This window comes from Emys orbicularis, chromosome 9 (assembly GCF_028017835.1).
Source record: "Emys orbicularis isolate rEmyOrb1 chromosome 9, rEmyOrb1.hap1, whole genome shotgun sequence".
NCBI lineage: Eukaryota > Metazoa > Chordata > Testudines > Emydidae > Emys > Emys orbicularis.
Window position 1 is genome coordinate 29,878,690 of NC_088691.1, and position 19,587 is coordinate 29,898,276.

At 38.1% G+C, this 19,587-nt stretch overlaps 1 protein-coding gene across 1 annotated transcript in view; it reads right to left on the minus strand.

The window, feature by feature from the left end:
- Positions 1-346: 346 nt before the first annotated feature.
- POF1B (POF1B actin binding protein) overlaps positions 347-19,587 on the minus strand; it is a 38,377-nt gene continuing 19,136 nt past the window's right edge. The window contains exons 5-14 of the mRNA XM_065411214.1: positions 11,955-12,085; positions 10,956-10,983; positions 9,755-9,829; positions 7,470-7,562; positions 6,358-6,471; positions 5,167-5,319; positions 4,850-4,960; positions 2,951-3,079; positions 2,266-2,342; positions 347-455 (exon numbers count right to left, since the gene is read on the minus strand). Coding sequence (XP_065267286.1) covers positions 347-455; positions 2,266-2,342; positions 2,951-3,079; positions 4,850-4,960; positions 5,167-5,319; positions 6,358-6,471; positions 7,470-7,562; positions 9,755-9,829; positions 10,956-10,983; positions 11,955-12,085 — 1,020 coding nt within the window. The remainder of the gene's footprint in view (positions 456-2,265; positions 2,343-2,950; positions 3,080-4,849; positions 4,961-5,166; positions 5,320-6,357; positions 6,472-7,469; positions 7,563-9,754; positions 9,830-10,955; positions 10,984-11,954; positions 12,086-19,587) is intronic.

A 19,587-nucleotide genomic window follows, 5' to 3' on the forward strand; every position in this document is an offset into this window, starting at 1 on the left:
AATATCAATAAAAACTGTAACCCTTTCAAAAGCTAAAAGTAGGGTTGTAAGATATGAGGTACAAGTAAAGTAAAGGCTGTTTCTATTTATTATTCTTCACCAACATGCATAGACCATTTTTAGAAATGTCACTGTACTTGTCAATTATGAAACATTCTCAAGGCTGTTCTTACTGACTCATTGCTCATTTTGCTACTTTATTTACTGAAATAGAAAAGAAGCCTCCAAAATAGGTTTTGTTGAAATAATGCTTTTTACAAGCCCATTTTTGGCTTCTTTAGAGTACTGAACCTGCACATCGACAACAAGAAATGGTATATAACTAACATGGATAGCTTACATGTTTCTACATTGCTTCAGTCTTCTCAATTACAATAGTCTCTGTTTGTCTAACTGGTGATGAAACCATGTAGTCATCAGACAGGAGACCAAGGATTGGATATTGGTTCATGTACCTGTATAAAAAGTTGTGCAAAACTGTAAGTGGAATACTGTATGTCTCTGTTAAGCTTTCTAAACACCTATGTCCAAAGCAGTATCTTGCCTTGGAGGACCAAATTCTACCTTTCCCCCACAATACTCATTTCTAGATTAGTTATCGCACCCAGATTTGTTTAAAAAGAGTTAAGTAAATATTTAAAACATAGTTTTTAAAAGGCTTTAGTTAACTGGTTACCAACCAAAATTTTCTTTCTCCTCAAAGGCATCCACTTTAGAAGTGTTTCCACACGTATTACCTTTTTTTTTTTTTTTAAAGCCAAACACTCATTACTAATTACAAACTACTATATGCCATGATTATGTCCAACACCCATTAATTAGCATTAAGGGATGCTCAAAGACACAGGCATACAGTTGCAGAGGCCAAAAAAATAAATGGCAACAGTACAGACTGTTTTTAACTGTTTACTGTTCTTTTGACATATGTGTTCCTAGCCTTGGCAAAACAGCTGCAACTTTGGCTGGATCCTGCATGCTGCATCATCATAGCTCTCATGTTGTTTCTTAACTTTCAGATCAGTTTGCCAGGAGGTGTTTTATCTGAATCCACTCTGTTACCTTCCTGCTTGTTTCCTTAGAGCACTGCTATTAACTAAACCAATGCATGCTTAGAGTAAACATTCCCATAACCCAGTGTAGCCATTCAGTATTCATAAATTAATACAGATCGGTCTCCAGCCTTCACACCCATACACAAACAAGGTATACTTTAAGATTAATAAAAAAAAAAGGCAAAAAAAAAAAAAAAGCAGTGAGGCCTTTAAAGTTTATTGTTACACAATTCAGAAGAGAGCCCAGTTCACTCAGGTCGACTTAAGATTGTAGTGTAGACATGTCCTATGTTATGGCAACTTACAGCCACCACAGTAATTACCGCGGTGGCTGATGTCCACACTACCCTCCTCCTGTCAGTGGTGTGCATCCTCACCAGGAATGCTTCCACTGACTGCAGAGGGGCAGTGCCTGAGGCTAAGAGGCAGGGATTTCAGCTCCATGCAACTCCCTGCCAGGAGCGGGGGGAGGGCAGCCTCCTGGGGCTATTTGTCTCGGGCAGGGAGATCCGCACCCGGACTCTTGTCAGTTGCTGTGCTCCCGGGGAGCAGCCTGGTTGGGGAGCCAGCTTTCTTGTGAATTTCATGGAGCCGTGAAATTGACAAGACAGCCAACGTCCTAACTACACCAGCATAAGTCCTACGCCTCTCGTGGAGGTGTAATGGGGCCCTTGCAGCTTATGTCAGTGTTTACACTACAGCCTTGCTCCCACCGATGCCTTATGTCAACCTCTGAAGAGCAAAATAGCAGTACATATTTTTTATCCCTAAAGCAAGCAAATCTAAATCAGCATTCACATAAGGATGGAGGTTGCCATATTTATTCTGATAGTTTTCTGGCCATAAATACACGTTTTGAATAAGAAGTGCAATAGGATAGAACACTGGTATTTCTCAGACATATACAACCTTCTAAGGTTTAGTTTATCAAGTGAGATTCAGAAGAAGGAACACACTCATTTATCTTCACATCCTCCAAACACTTCATTAAAATGGTCAGTGGGACTATATAAAGCACATCCTCTTCAGACATTTTTCTGGAGTTTTTTCTAAGCAGTGTTATTAAATAAACATTTTAAAAGAGAATCTTGTAACCTGACATTTGCAGGCAACTGCTTCTGCGAAAACCAGTATAATTACTGAAAATTAAATGAAATTTAAATGAAATGAAAATTAAAAAACATTTTAAAAAAGAATTGTATTGCTACATTACTTTTTTGTGATGATAGACTTTGTTACACCTGTGGATTGATTGCATGATAATCTTTCTTGCTTCAACCTAAAGAGTTCCTAGGGAAAACAAAAATAAAAATGGTAATTCTGAACTCTTCACTAAATGTTAACTCTAAAGTCACAAGAAAATACTTAAGGTTAAACACCTTTTAACCTTAAGGTTAAACACAATGGAATAAAGTTTTATTCCAATAGACTGGGTCACAGAAAGGCCTACAGGCTCTACCTAACAGTCAATGTTATTACTAGGGGTTGGGCAAAAAATTACTCCTGTTTCAGGAGACACAAAGGTTGAACAGGTGGCAGAACTCCCCTCTCTATGAAGCATGCTCATAGAGTCCACTGGCATCCACTTAGCATGGAGGAAAGGAAGGGGCAGCTGTTGATAAGTATTAAAGATTCTTACAGAGGAATTTTATAGTTATAGATGGAAGAAATGTCCTGCAAACCAAAGCCTTATAGTTTACATGTAGCAGAGCAATTAAAGGAAACAGCACCACTGATCTCTTATCTTGGCAGATCTTCTCTACCCCACCCGCTCTCTCTCTTCCACCTTAAATTCTAATGATTTACACAGTTAAAATTTGAATGTTCTTATGGTCCGCAACAGGGTAAGAGTTATAATAGACTTTATAAAACTGCAGCACAAATGAACACTCTTTTACCTCTTGCTGCTGTTTAATAAAAGTCTCCTTCTCTTCTAACATTGAAGTAAGTTCATGCAGCCTCATCTGGAAGTCACTGTTACTTCCATCTCTTCTTGAAATATCTTGCTGGAACTGGTTTAGCTGCGACTTTAAAATAAATAGTTATACACATGCTAAGGAATCTAAGGAAAAGAATAGCTCTGAAGTCTACATATCTTAAATAAAGCTGACCCACAATGAACAAACAATGGAGTTGTGCCCCTTTTTTTTTTTTGCTGCTTTATGTTTCAGAAAGATCTGAATTTTAATTTATTTATTTTGATGGGAAGGGCGGGGGGGGAGAAAAGAAAAGGAGGAAGTTCAAGTTTTTCTATGTTGTTTTTTCTGAAAGCTGCTACAGGCAACTGGAGAACCGGTAGAATTCCGATAATTAAACTTGATTGACAGGAGAAGCCAATTTTATTCATATGTTTAAAACTGTTCGGTTTGTTTTTAGTTAACACCTTTTTCTCTCACACACCTGTACAGGAGAAAAGATGGCTTAGTTAAAAGTTAGATCCCCAACAGCGTCTTCTGTCAAAACTGTGGAACACTAAACTTGAATTACTGATATTATGTTATTTTTAAAAAGGAAAAGGTAAAAAAAAAAACAAAAAAAAACACCAACCAAAAACACACACAAAGCTTTTCAGGTCTTTTCAATATATAATGAAGTAAAATGGCAAAAAGTCCAACTTTTTCCTCCTTTGCTGGCCACCTTTAAACTAGAATTAAGCTAATTTTATCCAGTTTTTGGATTTATTTTATTTAATGCACTACTTCTCCCATGTTTTACTGCTGTTTGTTTTCTGTTACTTTATAATTATTTAAGATTTGTATTATGGTAGTGTCTAGAAGCCTAAATAACGATCATGATCCTGAATATATGAATACAGAAAGTATGGTCCTCTGTCTGTGTGACTAGTCCTGGACACGACTCTGAAAATGAAGGATTTTCATCAAGTAATAAAAGGATAATACACTTAAAAATCCAAATTGTATTTAAAAGTTTTAAATAAAGGTTTATATCTGCTATTGGTACAATACCTTGGAGTACTCTAACAGAAATAAAAGGGAAAAAAGATTTGTATTTCCAGTTTGTCCACTTGGTACATTTGTCAGCGCTTTAGATGTCATCCCCTTATGTTTGTGTGGATTCTCACACAGCAAGAAACTACACTAAAATAACCAGATGAATATTAAAAAAATGTTCAGGGAGACTCAAGAATAGGTCAACTTCAATTAAATGATTTTAGCTCCTTTTTGGTGCAATGGAGTGGTTCTGAGTTAACACTATTACTTTAGTAGTTCATTGGTGCTTTTATTTTGTTTGGTATCAGTAGGTTTATGAAACTCAGCATGCTCTGGTAAATTCTTTTGGTTATCAATTACAGCACAAGTTAGAATGATCTCTAGGCAGGCCAAATATAAATACAGTACCCTTGGTGTGATAGAGGTTTTATAGGTACAATTTAAATCAGGATCTGTCTTATTTTATGAAAGCTGCCTTTCTGGTTAGTTTTTGCATCCCCTCAAGATACGTGAATCTTTTGTTTATGCTCAACTCACAAGTCTCTAATGTGTAGTAAAACTGCCAACCCAGTTTGGAGTCTGTAAAATCTGCTTCTGGAGAGTGAACTTTTAGTTATAAACCAAACACAACGTGAACAATAAGGCCAGGATTTCAATGGGTTCAAAACGGAAACCACTATCTCTAATTTCAAACCACAAAATACCTGAAGTATGTATAGTTGGTTGGTATAAGCTTTTTCCATTTTGTAATTTTGAAAATGGAACCTGCCACTTTCCTATATCCATACTTTGCTCAGAAATCCATATATGATTATGAATGTATATGTTATAAGATAACCAACATACCCTAAGATTGCGGATCTCTCTATCTTTATCCTCTCTCAGGTTGTTAATCATCTCCACGTAACGACTAGAGAGCTCATCTGTGGTGGTTTGTATCACTGGATTAGAACAGGTCTATGCAAAACAAAATTATAGCACTCTTAATTATTATACAGTTTAATACAGTTATAAGGATATAAAGTATGTATCATCAGATGAGAAAACAAGTTTGCTCTGTATTAAAATTATCTTTACATGTCCACCTTCTAAAGAATTCTAAATCTAGTGCAGCTGGATTTTTGAGGGAAAAAATATTGACAGGAACATAAAAAACCCATTACCTGCATTCTCAGGTTCTGGATCTCTTGTTCCAAGGCACGTTTGCAGTATTCCAGTTCTTTTAACCGACAGTCCTTCTCTCCCTCAGCATACCGGAGAGAGATGATCTGTTCCTCCAATGAACGACATTTTGAAGCACTGTCTCTGAGTCCTTGCTATGAAAGCAGCACACAAAAAATTCTTAGATATGGTCTGTGAGGTAGTCTCAAGGATTGTCTGTGAGCAAAGCTCAGTTTTGGGTATACAGTTACTTATGGGGAGCCATTTTTTAACTTCTTGTCCTACATAACTTTATTCATAGCTGATTCATATCAGCTGGAGAGCCGGCTGTGGGGAGATGCTGCACATATTTAACTTTTGTTAAATCAATGGGAATTAAAAGGCAGTCAGCACCTCCCTGCACCAGGCCTTTAGTGTATAAACTGTATCCAGTGTTGGTGTAAGCATGTGTGGCAAGAGTTTGGCCTACCTCCTAGAATGCCCAACTTCACTCTAGAAGAAGCTATGAACCTTAGCACTGGATTTTTCAAGCGAGGAAGTTCGTCAAAATCACTAGTTTTGGACAAAATTCCCTACCCCCAAAAGACTACCCAATCTTTATTTGATCTAGTGGGCTAAATTCTTAATTGGCTTTCACAGGCGGACAACAACTTCAATTGTACATGGAACATTACTAAAAAAATTGTAAACAAATTACTAGCAGCCTCAACGTATTGCTTCTGCTAGAATGGCTATGAATTATGATATTTTTGGCAATTACCATATCCTACACAGAACACATTTCCAGATCTCATTCACATGCAACTGACAGATACAAATTTTTTAAACACATACAAATATATTTTTAAAAATTAAAGTAGAAAAAATTATTTGGATCCATATTAAGGCTTCATATCATGGGCAGAGCAGCATATGGGGCTTTAGTATAAATGAGAATTGGACCCTTTATTTTCCTAGCCAGAACCCTATGTGTTAGATGCCTGAACATCTCCAGCAACAGTACTGTACAAAGTTGTTCAGAACAACACATTCACATGTTCCAGAGAATGCTGATCTCTAACTTATCTCCTTTTTGTTGGAAGGTGTTATACCAAGAATAGATTTGTGAAAGTTGTTCATAGAGCTCAGTATTTATTCTAAGTGTGAATTCTTGGGGGATAGTAAATTTGTTCAAAATAAATATATGAATGTACCTGCTGTTGGCGATTATTCTCTCTCACAGATGCCAACAGTGTTTCATACTCCTTCACCTGAGATTCTTTAAAAGCCAGATCTTTCTCTAGTAACATCTTGTCAGTTTCCAATTTCTATGAGACAAAAGTACTTGTTATGAATAGCTTCTATAATTTGTCAGTATAAATAAGAAAATGATCCCCTTATTTTTAAAAGAAATAGATAAATTATTTTAATTCATCAGCTCATCATAAAGTCAAACTAAATGAAACAAAACCCCAAAATGTGTACTTAATTCTAAATCTGTTTTGTTGGATACACTTTAAATACTATTCTTGATTTGTTTGCTCTGTTACAATACGGCACACTTAGCCCAAAGTGTCCATGGTTACATTATTTTCTATATAGATTTTCATCTCATGATAGTAGTGCATTAAACAACATGACTAACATATGTCACGTTTGTTCTCTCATCCTTCCCCCAGGGGAAGAAGTGTGTGTGGTGGAGTGTTTTGGATTTTTTTAATATATGTTAGAGAAGGCAAGATCAAAGAAATACACCTTTCACTTAGAGTGGAAGGTGGTGAGGTTTGCGATGGTCCTTTGTTCCTTTCGAAGTTCATTCCTTGGTCTTTGGCCAGCCCCTGGGAAAGCTCTGGCTCCTTTCTCGTTCTGTTCAACAGAATACTTTGGGTTCTGTTTTTTGTATTTCTGTTCTTTATAATTTTACATGTGTTCAAGTTAAGCACCATCAAGTAAGGGTAGATATAAATCCTCCACAGTATATATAGGTTTATTATTTTGCTGTCCTGTCTTCCACATCATCCTGGTATCAGAGTATCCTTCATCAAAACAGGTAATTACCTATACAGCTAATTATTAAGGGAAAGTCATCATGCAACAGTGGTAACTGCAGTGGAGTTTGCTGCTGGGACAAGATACTAGTCTAGTCTAAATTTTTCTTTATGTACTAAAGCTGATTCTTGCAAATACTTCAAACAATGTAATGTAACAAACTCAGATCTGAGTTATGCAGGAGGTCAGACTAGATGATCATAATGGTCCCCTTTGGCCTTCAAATCAACCAACCAAAGAGATTAGGCAATGGAATCTAAATTTTGCAATGACCTACCCCTAAGTCATCTTGTAGATGGCAAAGCTCCTCGCGCAAACTACCAAAAGTGGAAAGTACAAGTCGCAGTGATTTATCGGATGTTACTCTCATCTAGAAAAAAGAAAAGGATTGGTTTCAGCTTTTTTGTGGGATATAATCTTTGACAATAACTGAAAATAACAAAACAACAAGAATAGTAAAACTGATTGTCTTTAGTTTAACAGTATGGGATTTATTGCAAATCTGTTTAGAGACACATGTTAGATAATTGCAAACTTAGAAATTACATTACTCTGCAGCTAACACAATTCTGTTTCTATAATTAAAGAGCTGCTAATGTCACTTGTACTTTGAAATCTGAATCCATGTCTACAAGGATGAGACTTTTTCATTCACTAAAAACAACACTATCTGTCAGTTACACAAAATTATTTAGATTATTGCCTCATAATGCAGGACAAAATAAACATTCCAACTAAGAAAGAACAAGAGAAATAAAGAAGAGTTTCATATATGCACACAGTGGGAAGGGAAAAATAACATTGATATTTCCGATTTTCAGCTATATGGTGAGTTTAGAGCATTCAGAATTAGAGCAATTACCAAAAAAAAAAAAAAAAAACCCAACAACATTAGTCACCACTCCTGGGAAAGCACACACCAGTGATTCATCTTCTTTGAGATATGCCAAACTAAGCTTTCACCCCAAGGACAAAAACCATTAGATAAAAACACCAGGTCCTCCCTTTAGTAGGGAAAAGCAAAACAGATTTAAAAGGAGTCAGCTATATGCAAAAAGAGACGCAGTAGTGCTTAGTAATGCTGTATTGGCGGTCTTTTTTAATTGTTAATACACTCAAGTGGTGGTGCTCTGGGCCTGTTCATATTAAAACTATATGTTGTTGCAGTATCTCATGGTGCAACAAGTCTGTTTTAAAGTTATGGTGAAGAGTCAAATTGTTTTCCTTTAAAGGATACAAAAACAGCTCTAGTTACCGGTAGGATCAATGACTCTTGGGATTATCACTGAAGGCTTGGCATTTATATAGTAAAAATTGTAATCTGGTCTTTTTCATGTCTGGATCAAAATGGATTATGTTTCCCTGTCTACTTTATTTTTCTTATTAATACACAGCACATTTGAAAGCTTCTTTCACAGAATTCCCAACATCTCTTCTTAGTTCAAATTAATAAAAGTGTTTTGTAACACACAAGATTAACGCTAGCAATTTTAATTGAAAGAAATACTTTTGTGTAAAATAAAAATCAGGATGGGCTGTTATTTTGACTACAGGTATCAAAATAGTATTTTAAAGTAGCATCCACGAGCACATGGTACTCCCGCATTACTCCACCTGCTGCCCCTGCAGCAGCTATCACTAAAAGGGGGCTTCAAACATAACATTTATACTACAATTCCTCAGCAGTGCCACGTGAATTAAGCTGGAGTTCCAGTTCTGACGGAGCACATTTCACAACAGTGGTCAGAAAAGCATACTACTAAAATGTATAAAGGATGGGAAAGAAAATACTGAGAATATTACACCATTATGTAAAGATAGCATGCCTTCATTTGGAACCTTGTGTTCTTTTCTGATCACCGCATATCCAGAAACATCTGGCTAAAGGGATCCAAAGATAAGTGACAAAAGGAGAGACTGGGACTGTTAGAAGAGCTTACTAAGAGAGAACATGATAGAGGTATACGAAAAAGTGAGGCACACTTTATATTAAGATTCACTTACAAATGGTTTATAAAGTGTAAGTTATTAATAGATGTCATAAGCAAGTTACAGACATGAGTAGTACGTGTTATAGATGGTCATCAGATGATGTTATAGGTGGTTACAAAACATGAGTGTAAGCAATCAATAAGATCTACTGAACTATAACAATTAACAATTTAATAAAATATCTATTAATCACTTCTTAATATAAAGTATGACCAAATAAGGAAAGGTACAGACAAGGTAATCCAGATGCTCCTATTTAATCCGTCCTCATAAGGCAAGGAGACTTCCAATGAAACTGAAAGGCAAGAGATTTAAAACGGATAAGAGGAAATGTGAATAGTGTAAAAAAAGTAATTAGTCTGTGGAAATGACTGCCACAAGACATCAAGGCCAAACCCTTAGGAGGATTCAAAAAAGGATTAGATGTTTATAGGAATAATATTCATAGTTACATTAGATAGAATAAAAATGTGTAAGACATCTGTGGTTCCAGGTGTAAGGCAAACAATAACTGCCTCAAATTAACTATGTTTTTTGTAGATTTGCAAGTAATATTTTCCATTTGCATACCTGCAGGAGATAGCGAATTTGCTGCTTTGTCAACTCTGACAGTCCTTTGGGAATCAAACCTTCAATATCTTCTACCTAATAATGAAGATAGAAAAACAAACCAATTTGTTGGCTTCGACATCTTAAATAAGAATTCTTCCTGCATATCACAATGTGATCTCTTTATTAAATTACTCTACTGCTTGGAAAACACGAGAAAGACAGAAAACTCTGAGAACTGGCATGCACACAGATCAAGTTATATCCAGAAAACTTCCAAAATTTATATCTTATATTGTATATAAAGCTAATTTAGATGGAGACACATTAGTTTGAAGCATATTTATTTTTTTGCTGATGAATAAGCAAAAAGTGTGTCAATTTTAAAATGTGTATTATTTTAGAAATAATAAACAATTATTTTCCTATTCTGGAGAAATAAAAGTTACACTGAGTTGCAGCTACACTAGCATGTGATGTCATCTGATCAAATCAAATCCTACATGCTAAGTATGGACAGACTTGGTCAGTAAGTCGATGGAGACTAGAATGACCTACATGCTGCAGGACATGCTATACATGATTTAATAAGTGGCACTCTTTCCACCAAGTTAGTACTGAACTACAATTTCTTCCCGTGATCCACTTGGCCAAATTCCAACAGAATCACAGCAGTTAAAGATTGTAACTCACTAATCTGTCTGTCTGCATTTGTCAATCTAAATTCCCTTTAAGTTCTTTTGGAGACAATATTACACTTCACTTCCTGTGGAGAAAGACTGCAGTGTTGTTAAAAACAGCTGCTGCATTTGTGGGAGGATGAAAGTGATATATGATTAAGTAGTTACAGTGGGAAGCTTTTTAAGTGACACACATCTTATCCAGGTTTTTACCTATCTGGTCAGTTTTACAGGCAAATACGCAGGAAAAAAGTTTTAATGTTTGCCCCTCACAAGCTACTAAATAATGGTACAAATTATTTAAATGTACATGTTTTAAAACATCATATTTAAAACCATATTGCTATAGATATATTTAGGAATCCTACTGTTTACTAGGAGTGCACAACTATCAAAGATTGTCCTCCTTACATTACAGATTGGGCTAGATCCTCAGCTGGGGTAAACTGGCATAATTTCATTGAGTTCAAAACTGAGAATCTGCCCCATTGTTATTACCAACAAATAGTGACCATTTGGACTGGATTGCTCCAAGTGCTTACTTGACGTGTAGATTCATTGTCCTGTGTCCTGTAAAACACACACACAAAAATGACAGATTAACAGCAGGTCTCTTGCTGATCTGAAAGGAATGAAAAAAACCGCCCAATCATGAGAAGAAATATGGGGCAGGCTTTTGCTCTCCACCACATTTTTAATTTAGGGATCAGAACAAAGGAGGGTTATCGTCAGCCCAACTGGCCTCTTATTTTCCCAAGCAACATCGGAGAGCCTTTACAATTGCTCTAAGCACTTTCAATGCCAGTGCTCAACCAGTACCTGGATGAGTTAATTCCTCAGTATTATTAAAATCTTATTATTTTCTACAGACTGGGCGAAATTCATTCCTGGAGAACCTTCACTGCTTGAACAGGAGGCAGATATGGCCCAATGAGTCCAAGAAAAGAAGTGGTGGGGAGGAGAAGAATGAGGAATTTTAAAAAAACTTGTAATTTGTTTTGAAGATAGCTGCAGCCTGAGAGGATTCAGTATCAAATTATTCTTTCAGAAGTGGTTTATAATACATATAGAAAGCAGCTTAATTTGCCTATAGATGCTGTGCATTATGGAGCACATAACCTGTCTCTGAATCCAGAGCATGCCACTTAACATTGGCATCAGGGTAGTTTCCTTCTTTGCATCTTCAGGCGAGTACAATAATGTGACTGTGTCTTAAAGCAAAATGTCAGAGCATGCAGTATATTCACTGCAGTATGCACTATGTGCTGTCTAAATTATCTTGACAAGGGAGATACATAGTTGTTTAACTCTGTAAAGTGCCTTGACCATTAGTCAAACAGTTTGAAATACTCATTGCATTCAATAAAATAGCATGGCTTCTGACATCTTGAGACACTCAAGGAGTTAAGTTATTATGCACCGCACTCTATGAACTTTAGCTGTCTGCAGAATGCAGCTCAAACAAACAGCACTGCTTTCTCTAACATAGTATACATTCCTGAGATTACTAGAACACCACAAGGAGTGGGGGTCTACAATACCTTCTTCCTATCTTTTCCACATGCTGCAGTAAACAGCTGTACAGGTCATTGCTCTTGCGGTTCACTTCAGCAAGTAGCTCGCCAAAATATCTGGAGTCCAGCTGCCCATTAGCTTCTTGAAGACTGTGTACCTGGAGGGGAAAACAATATTATCAAGGTTAACAAGAAAGACTTCGCTTTTTTTTAAGGTGACAACCAGGGGAGTGTAACCCAGAGACCCAGATAGAGAGCAGTTGGACTGGGGGTCCCACCCAAAGAAGAGTTGGGCCTGTCACTTGAAAGGGGTAAACTTGGGGGACTGAAAAAAGTGTCTCAGAAGAGGCAGCTTACCCAGGGACCATGACAGAGGGAGGAGGAAGTAATCTGCCCAATTTTCCCCTAGTTGGCAGCTCAGGATCCATAAAGAAGCAGACAGCAGTGAGATTTCAACTTAGGCATGCAGCCCCTTTAAGGATCTTTACTAGCATACAACAGATCCTTTTACTTCTTAGCTATCTGTCTAAGGCCTTGTCTACACCCAGCCGCTGGTTCGGCGGCTGGGAATCGAAGTTCCGGGTTCGATTTATCGCGTCTGGTCTGGACGCGATAAATCGATCCCGGAAGCGCTCGCCGTCGACTGCGGTACTCCAGCTCGGCGAGAGGAGTACCGCGGAGTCGACGGGGAGCCTGCCTGCCGCGTGTGGACCGCGTCTGAACCGCGGTAAGTTCGAACTAAGGTATGTCGACTTCAGCTACGTTATTCACGTAGCTGAAGTTGCGTACCTTAGTTCGAAGTTGGGGGTTAGTGTAGACCAGGCCTAACAGCGTATTGCCCAGCATTCTCCCCAAGGCACTTGCCACAGGCACTCTGAAAAGGCAGCACAGACACTCTGCTTCTGGGAAGATGGGCTTGAATGGCTGCGTAAAGCTGAAGTTGGCTTTAAGCGGCTGTTTCTAGAAGAAAGAATCCCCGCAAAATACAAGGCAGCCTCTGTAATCGTGGAATTTGGAAGACACTCGGGATGGAATTCACAAGGGGGATTCAGGCTGAGCATTACAGCAAATAACTTTTAGGTGTGCTGCTGCCAAGTGGCATTCACAACCCCAAAGACAGGCACCTAGGCTCTGGAGACAGGTGTGTTTTGTGTTGGGCTTGATCCGATCACTAGGCTCTAAGGCTGCCTCTGAGCATGTCTACCAGTTTTAGGGTGACCAGATTTCACAATTTTATAGGGACAGTCCTGATATTCTGGGCTTTGTCTTATATAGGCGCCTATTACCACCCATCTTGATTTTTCACACTTGCTGTCTGGTCACCCTAACCAGTTTGCACCCCACAGGTGAAACCATCTGGGGAATGCGTATGGTGAACCCTGCTTGGAGCTGCTCAGTGGTGTCAGGACCGAGGAAACCAAGCAGATGCCCAACAGCAGAAATTTAGGGGCCTAGCAGACTTCACCCATGGAAACTTAAGTACCTACAGGGATAGGTGGCAGCTGCACGGGAATTTTGAGAATCTGAATTTTGGACTTAGATGCCTAAGTCCCCTGGGGGAATCCCCCCTTCAGGACCTCAACACACTATGTAGCGACAGACAATTCAAGTTAAACAGCCCAGCGGAAGTAGGGGAGAGAAAAATGATTGGAAAAAAATCTTTTCAGCATTCATTTGGGACAGGGGAAAGAAACCACACCAAAAAACCGTCACTGAATAAATACAAAAATGAAAACTGTTGATAACTTCCAGATTTTCTTAATGATTTTTGCTTCCACTGTATTGTGTATGGAAATGTCTTTCAAGTATCCATAGCTACACTAACTCAAATCATGCAATCTAACATACACATGGACAGTCTGGAATATATGCTTTAAGGATTATAGGCTCTGGACTCTTCATCAAGGAAATTAAACTGCAATTTAGATGAAGAATGACAGAACCAGAATCTCAAATAAGATCACTTATTCCATCACTGTGGTTTACAATACACTTGCAATCTGGAGAAAGAGGAAACTAGTGGTGCTAAAGTATCAAAGGAGTTGGAGAAGTAGAACAAAAGGAAGGATCCACCAAAGTAAGCTCTAAACAACAAACAAGTAAACAACAAAACAAGAACGATATGCAACAGACTAGAACACTCTCTAAGGCCTGGTCTACACTGGAGGGGGGGGAAATCGATCTAAGATACGCAACTTCAGCTACGAGAATAGCTTAGCTGAAGTCAACGTATCTTAGATCGATTTCTAATCACTTCGCGTCCTCACGGTGCGGGATCAACGGCCGCCGCTCCCCCGTCAACTCCGCTTCCGCCTCTCGCCGTGGTGGAGTTTCGGAGTCGACGGCAGAGTGATCGGGGACTGATTTATCGTGTCTACACTAGACGTGATAAATCGATCCCCGATAGATCGATCATTACCTGCCGATCCGGCGGGTAGCGTAGACGTACCCTAAGAGCGCAAAGGAACAAGAGTTCTGACTCAGGCCATGCGGCAGTAAGAAGGAACTGGAGAGGTGTTGACCCGCACGGCCTATTATAACCTCGGCTGCGAGTACAAAGGAGACACACATGCAGGTCAATGGACACTGCTAAGAAAACATAGCAGGAATGCGCACCCACGATTTGAATACTTCTAGGGACCCACCATTCGAAGAAGAACCTCCTTTTCTTTATTACAGAATTTAGTACACATGACTACAGTCACCTAGACTGAGGCTGTTTTCCATAGACATCTTTCATTTATTCTGTGAAGCAATCAAATAGCCTTTTTGACTGCAGCAGCACTGCAAAAGCAGTCTTTATGGAATGCTGAGGCATCATTCAACTATGTCTTCCTAAGCACAAATGGAATGTGTCTCAACCTCAGAGATGCCGGTTTCTTTTTACATACACACAAATATTAACCTTAATGTGCTATGAAAAAACTTCTTCTCTAACTTTTCCAAAATTCTCCATAGGTTCCGATTTCACTCATTACAATTGGCATGCTCCTATTTAACTCTATATACGAAAGCACAGCACATTGAAAGGGAAATGGGAGGATCTGGAGGAGTAGGAGTGAAGGCACTAGTGGCTAGGGACAGGTAACTTCTCTCTAAAGCTGTAGATTAACAAGCAAGGGTTAACTTTCATTACTGTCCTAAAGAACTGTGTTTCATTTCCTGTATAATTCTACGTGGAAAATATATGAGTCACCAGAGTAAACTTCTGCCTTTTAAGTTTGTCTCCCTCCCCTTGCTTTATCTGTTCCACACATCTTTGTCATGTTCCCTGCTCTTACATAATTTATATTCTTTTTTCCTACTCACCTTGAAGTTACCTGAGCCACTTATCTGTTCTTGTTGAAGTGCTTATGCTGACTATGCTCAAAGATTAACATCACATGATAAAACTATTATGTAATAGATCATTAAAACTAATTTTAATAAATACAAAAATATGTTAAATGTCCAGTTTAAACTGATTTTAAAATGAAATCAGTGAAGGAGATTAAGAATGCAGGGAGACACTCTGTCCTTACTTCCTTAAATTCAGCCTTGGAATTATAAGCATCTCAGAACAGAGAGCACTCTTACAGCTCAGAAGGTAATAAAATGTCTTGCCACACAACAGGTGTCGGTCTACTAAAGAAGCCCTGGAGACCATTCAAACAACGACTATTGCTCTTTTTTGTTTACAGTAAAATGAATTCGAATATACTGACCATGTGTGACTAAGACTGTGGTGCATTTTTAGGCTCTAAAAGTGAAATTCGAGTTAAAAATTGCTGAATGTTAGTTCTTCTTTTTTGAAACCAAGTAAGATCTCTATTGGATCACTACTAGAACTCATCTTGCCTTTTCCTTTTGTGGCTAGTTATCTCTTCTCGTTTTAGCTTTCTATTAACTAAAGCTCAAAAATTACACAAAGAAAATCTGAGGATTTAATACCTGTGCTGCATCAATGAATTGATTATGCTGAATCAAGATGTATAATATTGCATTAGAACTCCCTGAGGCCTGCCACCGACGATACAGAAGCAGGAAGCCTGCCAAACGATCAGTAGGGCCACTGGATGATCAAGGTGCTAAAGGAGCATTCAAGGAAGATAAGGCCGTTGTGAAGAAGCTAAATGAATTCTTTGCATCGGTCTTCACTGCAAAGGATGCAAGGGAGATTCCCACACCATGTCATTCTTTTTGGTAACAAATCTGAGGAACTGTCCCAGATGGGGATGTCAATGGAGGAGGTTTTGGAACAGATTTATAAATCAGTAATAAGTCACTAGGACCAGATGATATTCACCAAAGAGCTATGAAGGAACTCAAATATGAAATTGCAGAACTACTAACTGTGGTATGTAACCTACCACTTAAATCAGCCCCTGTACCAGATGCCTGGAGAATAGCTAATGTAATCTGATTTTTTAAAAAGGCTCCAGCGGTGATCCTGGCAAGTACAGATTGGTACGCCTAACTTCAATACCAGGCAAACTGGCTGAAACTGTAGTAAAGAACAGAATTATCAGACACATAGATGAACATGATACGCTGTGGGAAGAGTCAACACAGCTTTTGTAAAGGGAAATCATACCTGGCCAGTCTATTAGATTCTTTGAGGAGGCCAACAAATGTGGACAAGGATGACATAATGGATATATAGTGTACTTGGATTTTCAGAAAGCCTTTGACAAGGTCCCACCAAAGGCTCTTAAGCAAGGTAAGCAATCGTGGGATAAGAGGGAAGGTCCTCTCATGGATCAGTAACTGATTAAAAGATCGAAAACAAAGGATAGGAATAAATGGTCAGTTTTCACAGTGGAGAGAGGTAAATAGTGGGAGCCCCCCAAGGATGAGTACTGGGACCAATGCTGTTCAACATATTCACAAATGATCTGGAAAAGGGGGTAAACAGTGAGGTGGCAAAGTTTGCAGATGATACAAAATTACTTGATATAGTTAAATCCGAAGCTGACTGCAAGGAGTTACAAAGGGATCTCACAAAATATGGTGACTGGGCAACAAAATGGCAGATGAAAGTCAGTGCTGATAAATGCAAAGTAATGCACATTGGAAAATATAATCCCAATTATAAATACAAAATGAGGGTGTCTAAATTAGCTGATACCACTCAAGAAAGAAAGCTTGGGGTTTCTCTAGATAGTGCTCTGAAAACATTGGCTCAATGTGCAACAGCAGTCTAAAAAAGGTGGCATTTGAGGAAGACCGAGAGCCAGTATTTACACTGGGTTATACTAGTCTTTGGCCTTTACTGATTTTTCTCTGATTACTAATATATGTTGCTATGTTTTCTTTGTAACCTTTGCTCAATTACGGTTCTTATGGTAGCTCTGCAAGGGCCAAATCCTGGTCATGTTAAAATCAACTGGTGCTTTGCCACTAATTTTAGTGGGATAAGGGTTTGGGCATAAATGAATAAAATGTAATGTACTTTGCCTGTTGGATGTTTAAACATGTTAATTGAGTTGCAGCTTGTTACCTTTGCCAAATAGAGGCATCAGTTTTCTTGTCTGCTATCTGGCAGAACTGGTAAACAAGGTGGAGTAGGTAGATACTCCCTTACCGTATGTTGCCATCTTTTGCCAAATGAGTAATGATGGGAACGCACGTTTCAGAAATTTCTGTGAAACAAAATTCTCTTTTGGTTTGCCACCTCAGTTTTAGAAGATAATTACAGTTACACTTAGCAGCTCCACAGCACTCTATGTCACCAATGTGCTGCACAAACATTAACTGACATTTAATTACTGGAGAAAAGTACATTTTCATATTTTTAATCATTCTGGTAGCATGTTGAGGAATATTAATAACTAGTAGGGGCACCATAAAATGTCTAGTCCACGATTCATGCCTAGACATACTTGCATTTCTTTGTCTAATTGTTACAGCCAAAGTTTTGAACAGTAAGTTAAATTGTAATGGTGAAGGGAGACAGCCACTGCATTTGCTTAGTGGGTAGGATGAAGAAATACAACTTCAGCTTTATTATGTGTGTATAAGTGTAGTTTGCTCTATGAGCAAAATCCAGAACCAAATCCACTTTATATATATAACAAGTAGTAAATAATTCCAACCTGCTCTCTGTTTAAAAACAGTGGTGGTTCATTTTGATTTTTACCAAATTTAGAAGATCTGTTGTCTAATCTTTCAGGCTTACCTATTTGGAAAAAAAGGCCTCTCTTTGTTCTATGAAGAAAAAGGTATGATGGGGGGGAAGAGAGAGAGAGAGAGAGCGAGCGTGAACATAGGACCACAGTCAGAACCTTAGAACCTGCAGCAATAGAAAAAACGCTAAGAAACTGTTCAACCATAGCACTCAAGGCCGGCTCCAGGCACCAGCGAAGGAAGCAGGTGCCTGGGGCAGCCAACAGAAAGGGGCAGCACTCTGTCCGTTATTGGGGTGGCACGTCCAGGTCTTCGGCAGCGGGTCCTTCACTCCCTCTCTTCCTCTTTGGTGGCACTTCGGCGGCAGCAAAATCGGGGGGGGGGAGAGGGGGGAGGTTGTTTTTTTCTTCACCGCTTGGGGCGGCAAAAAAGCTCGAGCCGGCCCTGATAGCACTATGTTTTATTCTTGTTTAAGAATTATAGAGATATTAAGCAAAGTATCTTGAAAGCACAGAGTCCAGTCCTGTAAGATGAATGGAAGTTCAGGGCCCAATCCTATAGCTCTTACTCAACTGAGTACTGACAATGTCCTCAGTGGAATTACTAATATGAATAAAGATTTCATAATCAAGTCCATAACTGCTCAGGGAGATTTTTTTTTTTAAACGTACACACACTATTATGTTATGTACTTTTACAAGCCATGAGCCAAATCCTGCTGGTCTTAACTCATGCAAGTAGTTCCATTAACTACAATGGAAGTTAGAAGTATAGAATTATACACATTTCCTGTTGTATCCATGTATACACGATATTCTTATTTAAAACAGAAACATAGAAATATATCCGAGGAGCTAACATTCAAGTCTAAACAACAGCTCAGTTTGTGATTTGATCCTGGTTTGTGTCAAAAATACAAGATAATATTCTAAAATATAACAGAAAAAGAAATAATTTAGTCCTGAAACTTTAAAAAAAAAAAAGATTTAAATTTATGTAATAAAACTACTATTATCAGCCCTAAATGCAACACTCTTATCTATGAATGGATGGTTAATCTCTTCAAAGCATTTTGTTTACATTATATTGCTATATCTTGGGGAAATAATTCCAAATATTTCTCAGGTAGTGTATGAAACACAGATGTCTCAAAAGTTGTTTCATTCCTTCTCTTTGCTCTGGGGTATTACAAATATAGTATATTATGCTAACTCAAGAGTAAACAGAATCTGATCTCTATTAAAACCACTGGCATTTTAAAGAGGTACGAGATATTACATTTTAAAAAATTATTATACAAATATGCCAACTAAGTCATAGAATATAATAGTGTACACTCCTCCACATTGAATTTTAAATGATAGAAACTTCTTTAGTACTTTCTGGAAGGAAGCAAAACAAATACTCTCAAAATGAGTACTATACCTTAATTTTAAAAAAGAACATGAAAAGGAAGAAGTATTCCAGCTACAAAGACCACTCCCACTTCTGTAATGTTTTATTATATTGTACTGTCAAATGTTTTTAGATGTTACATTTTTGGGGACAGGAACTG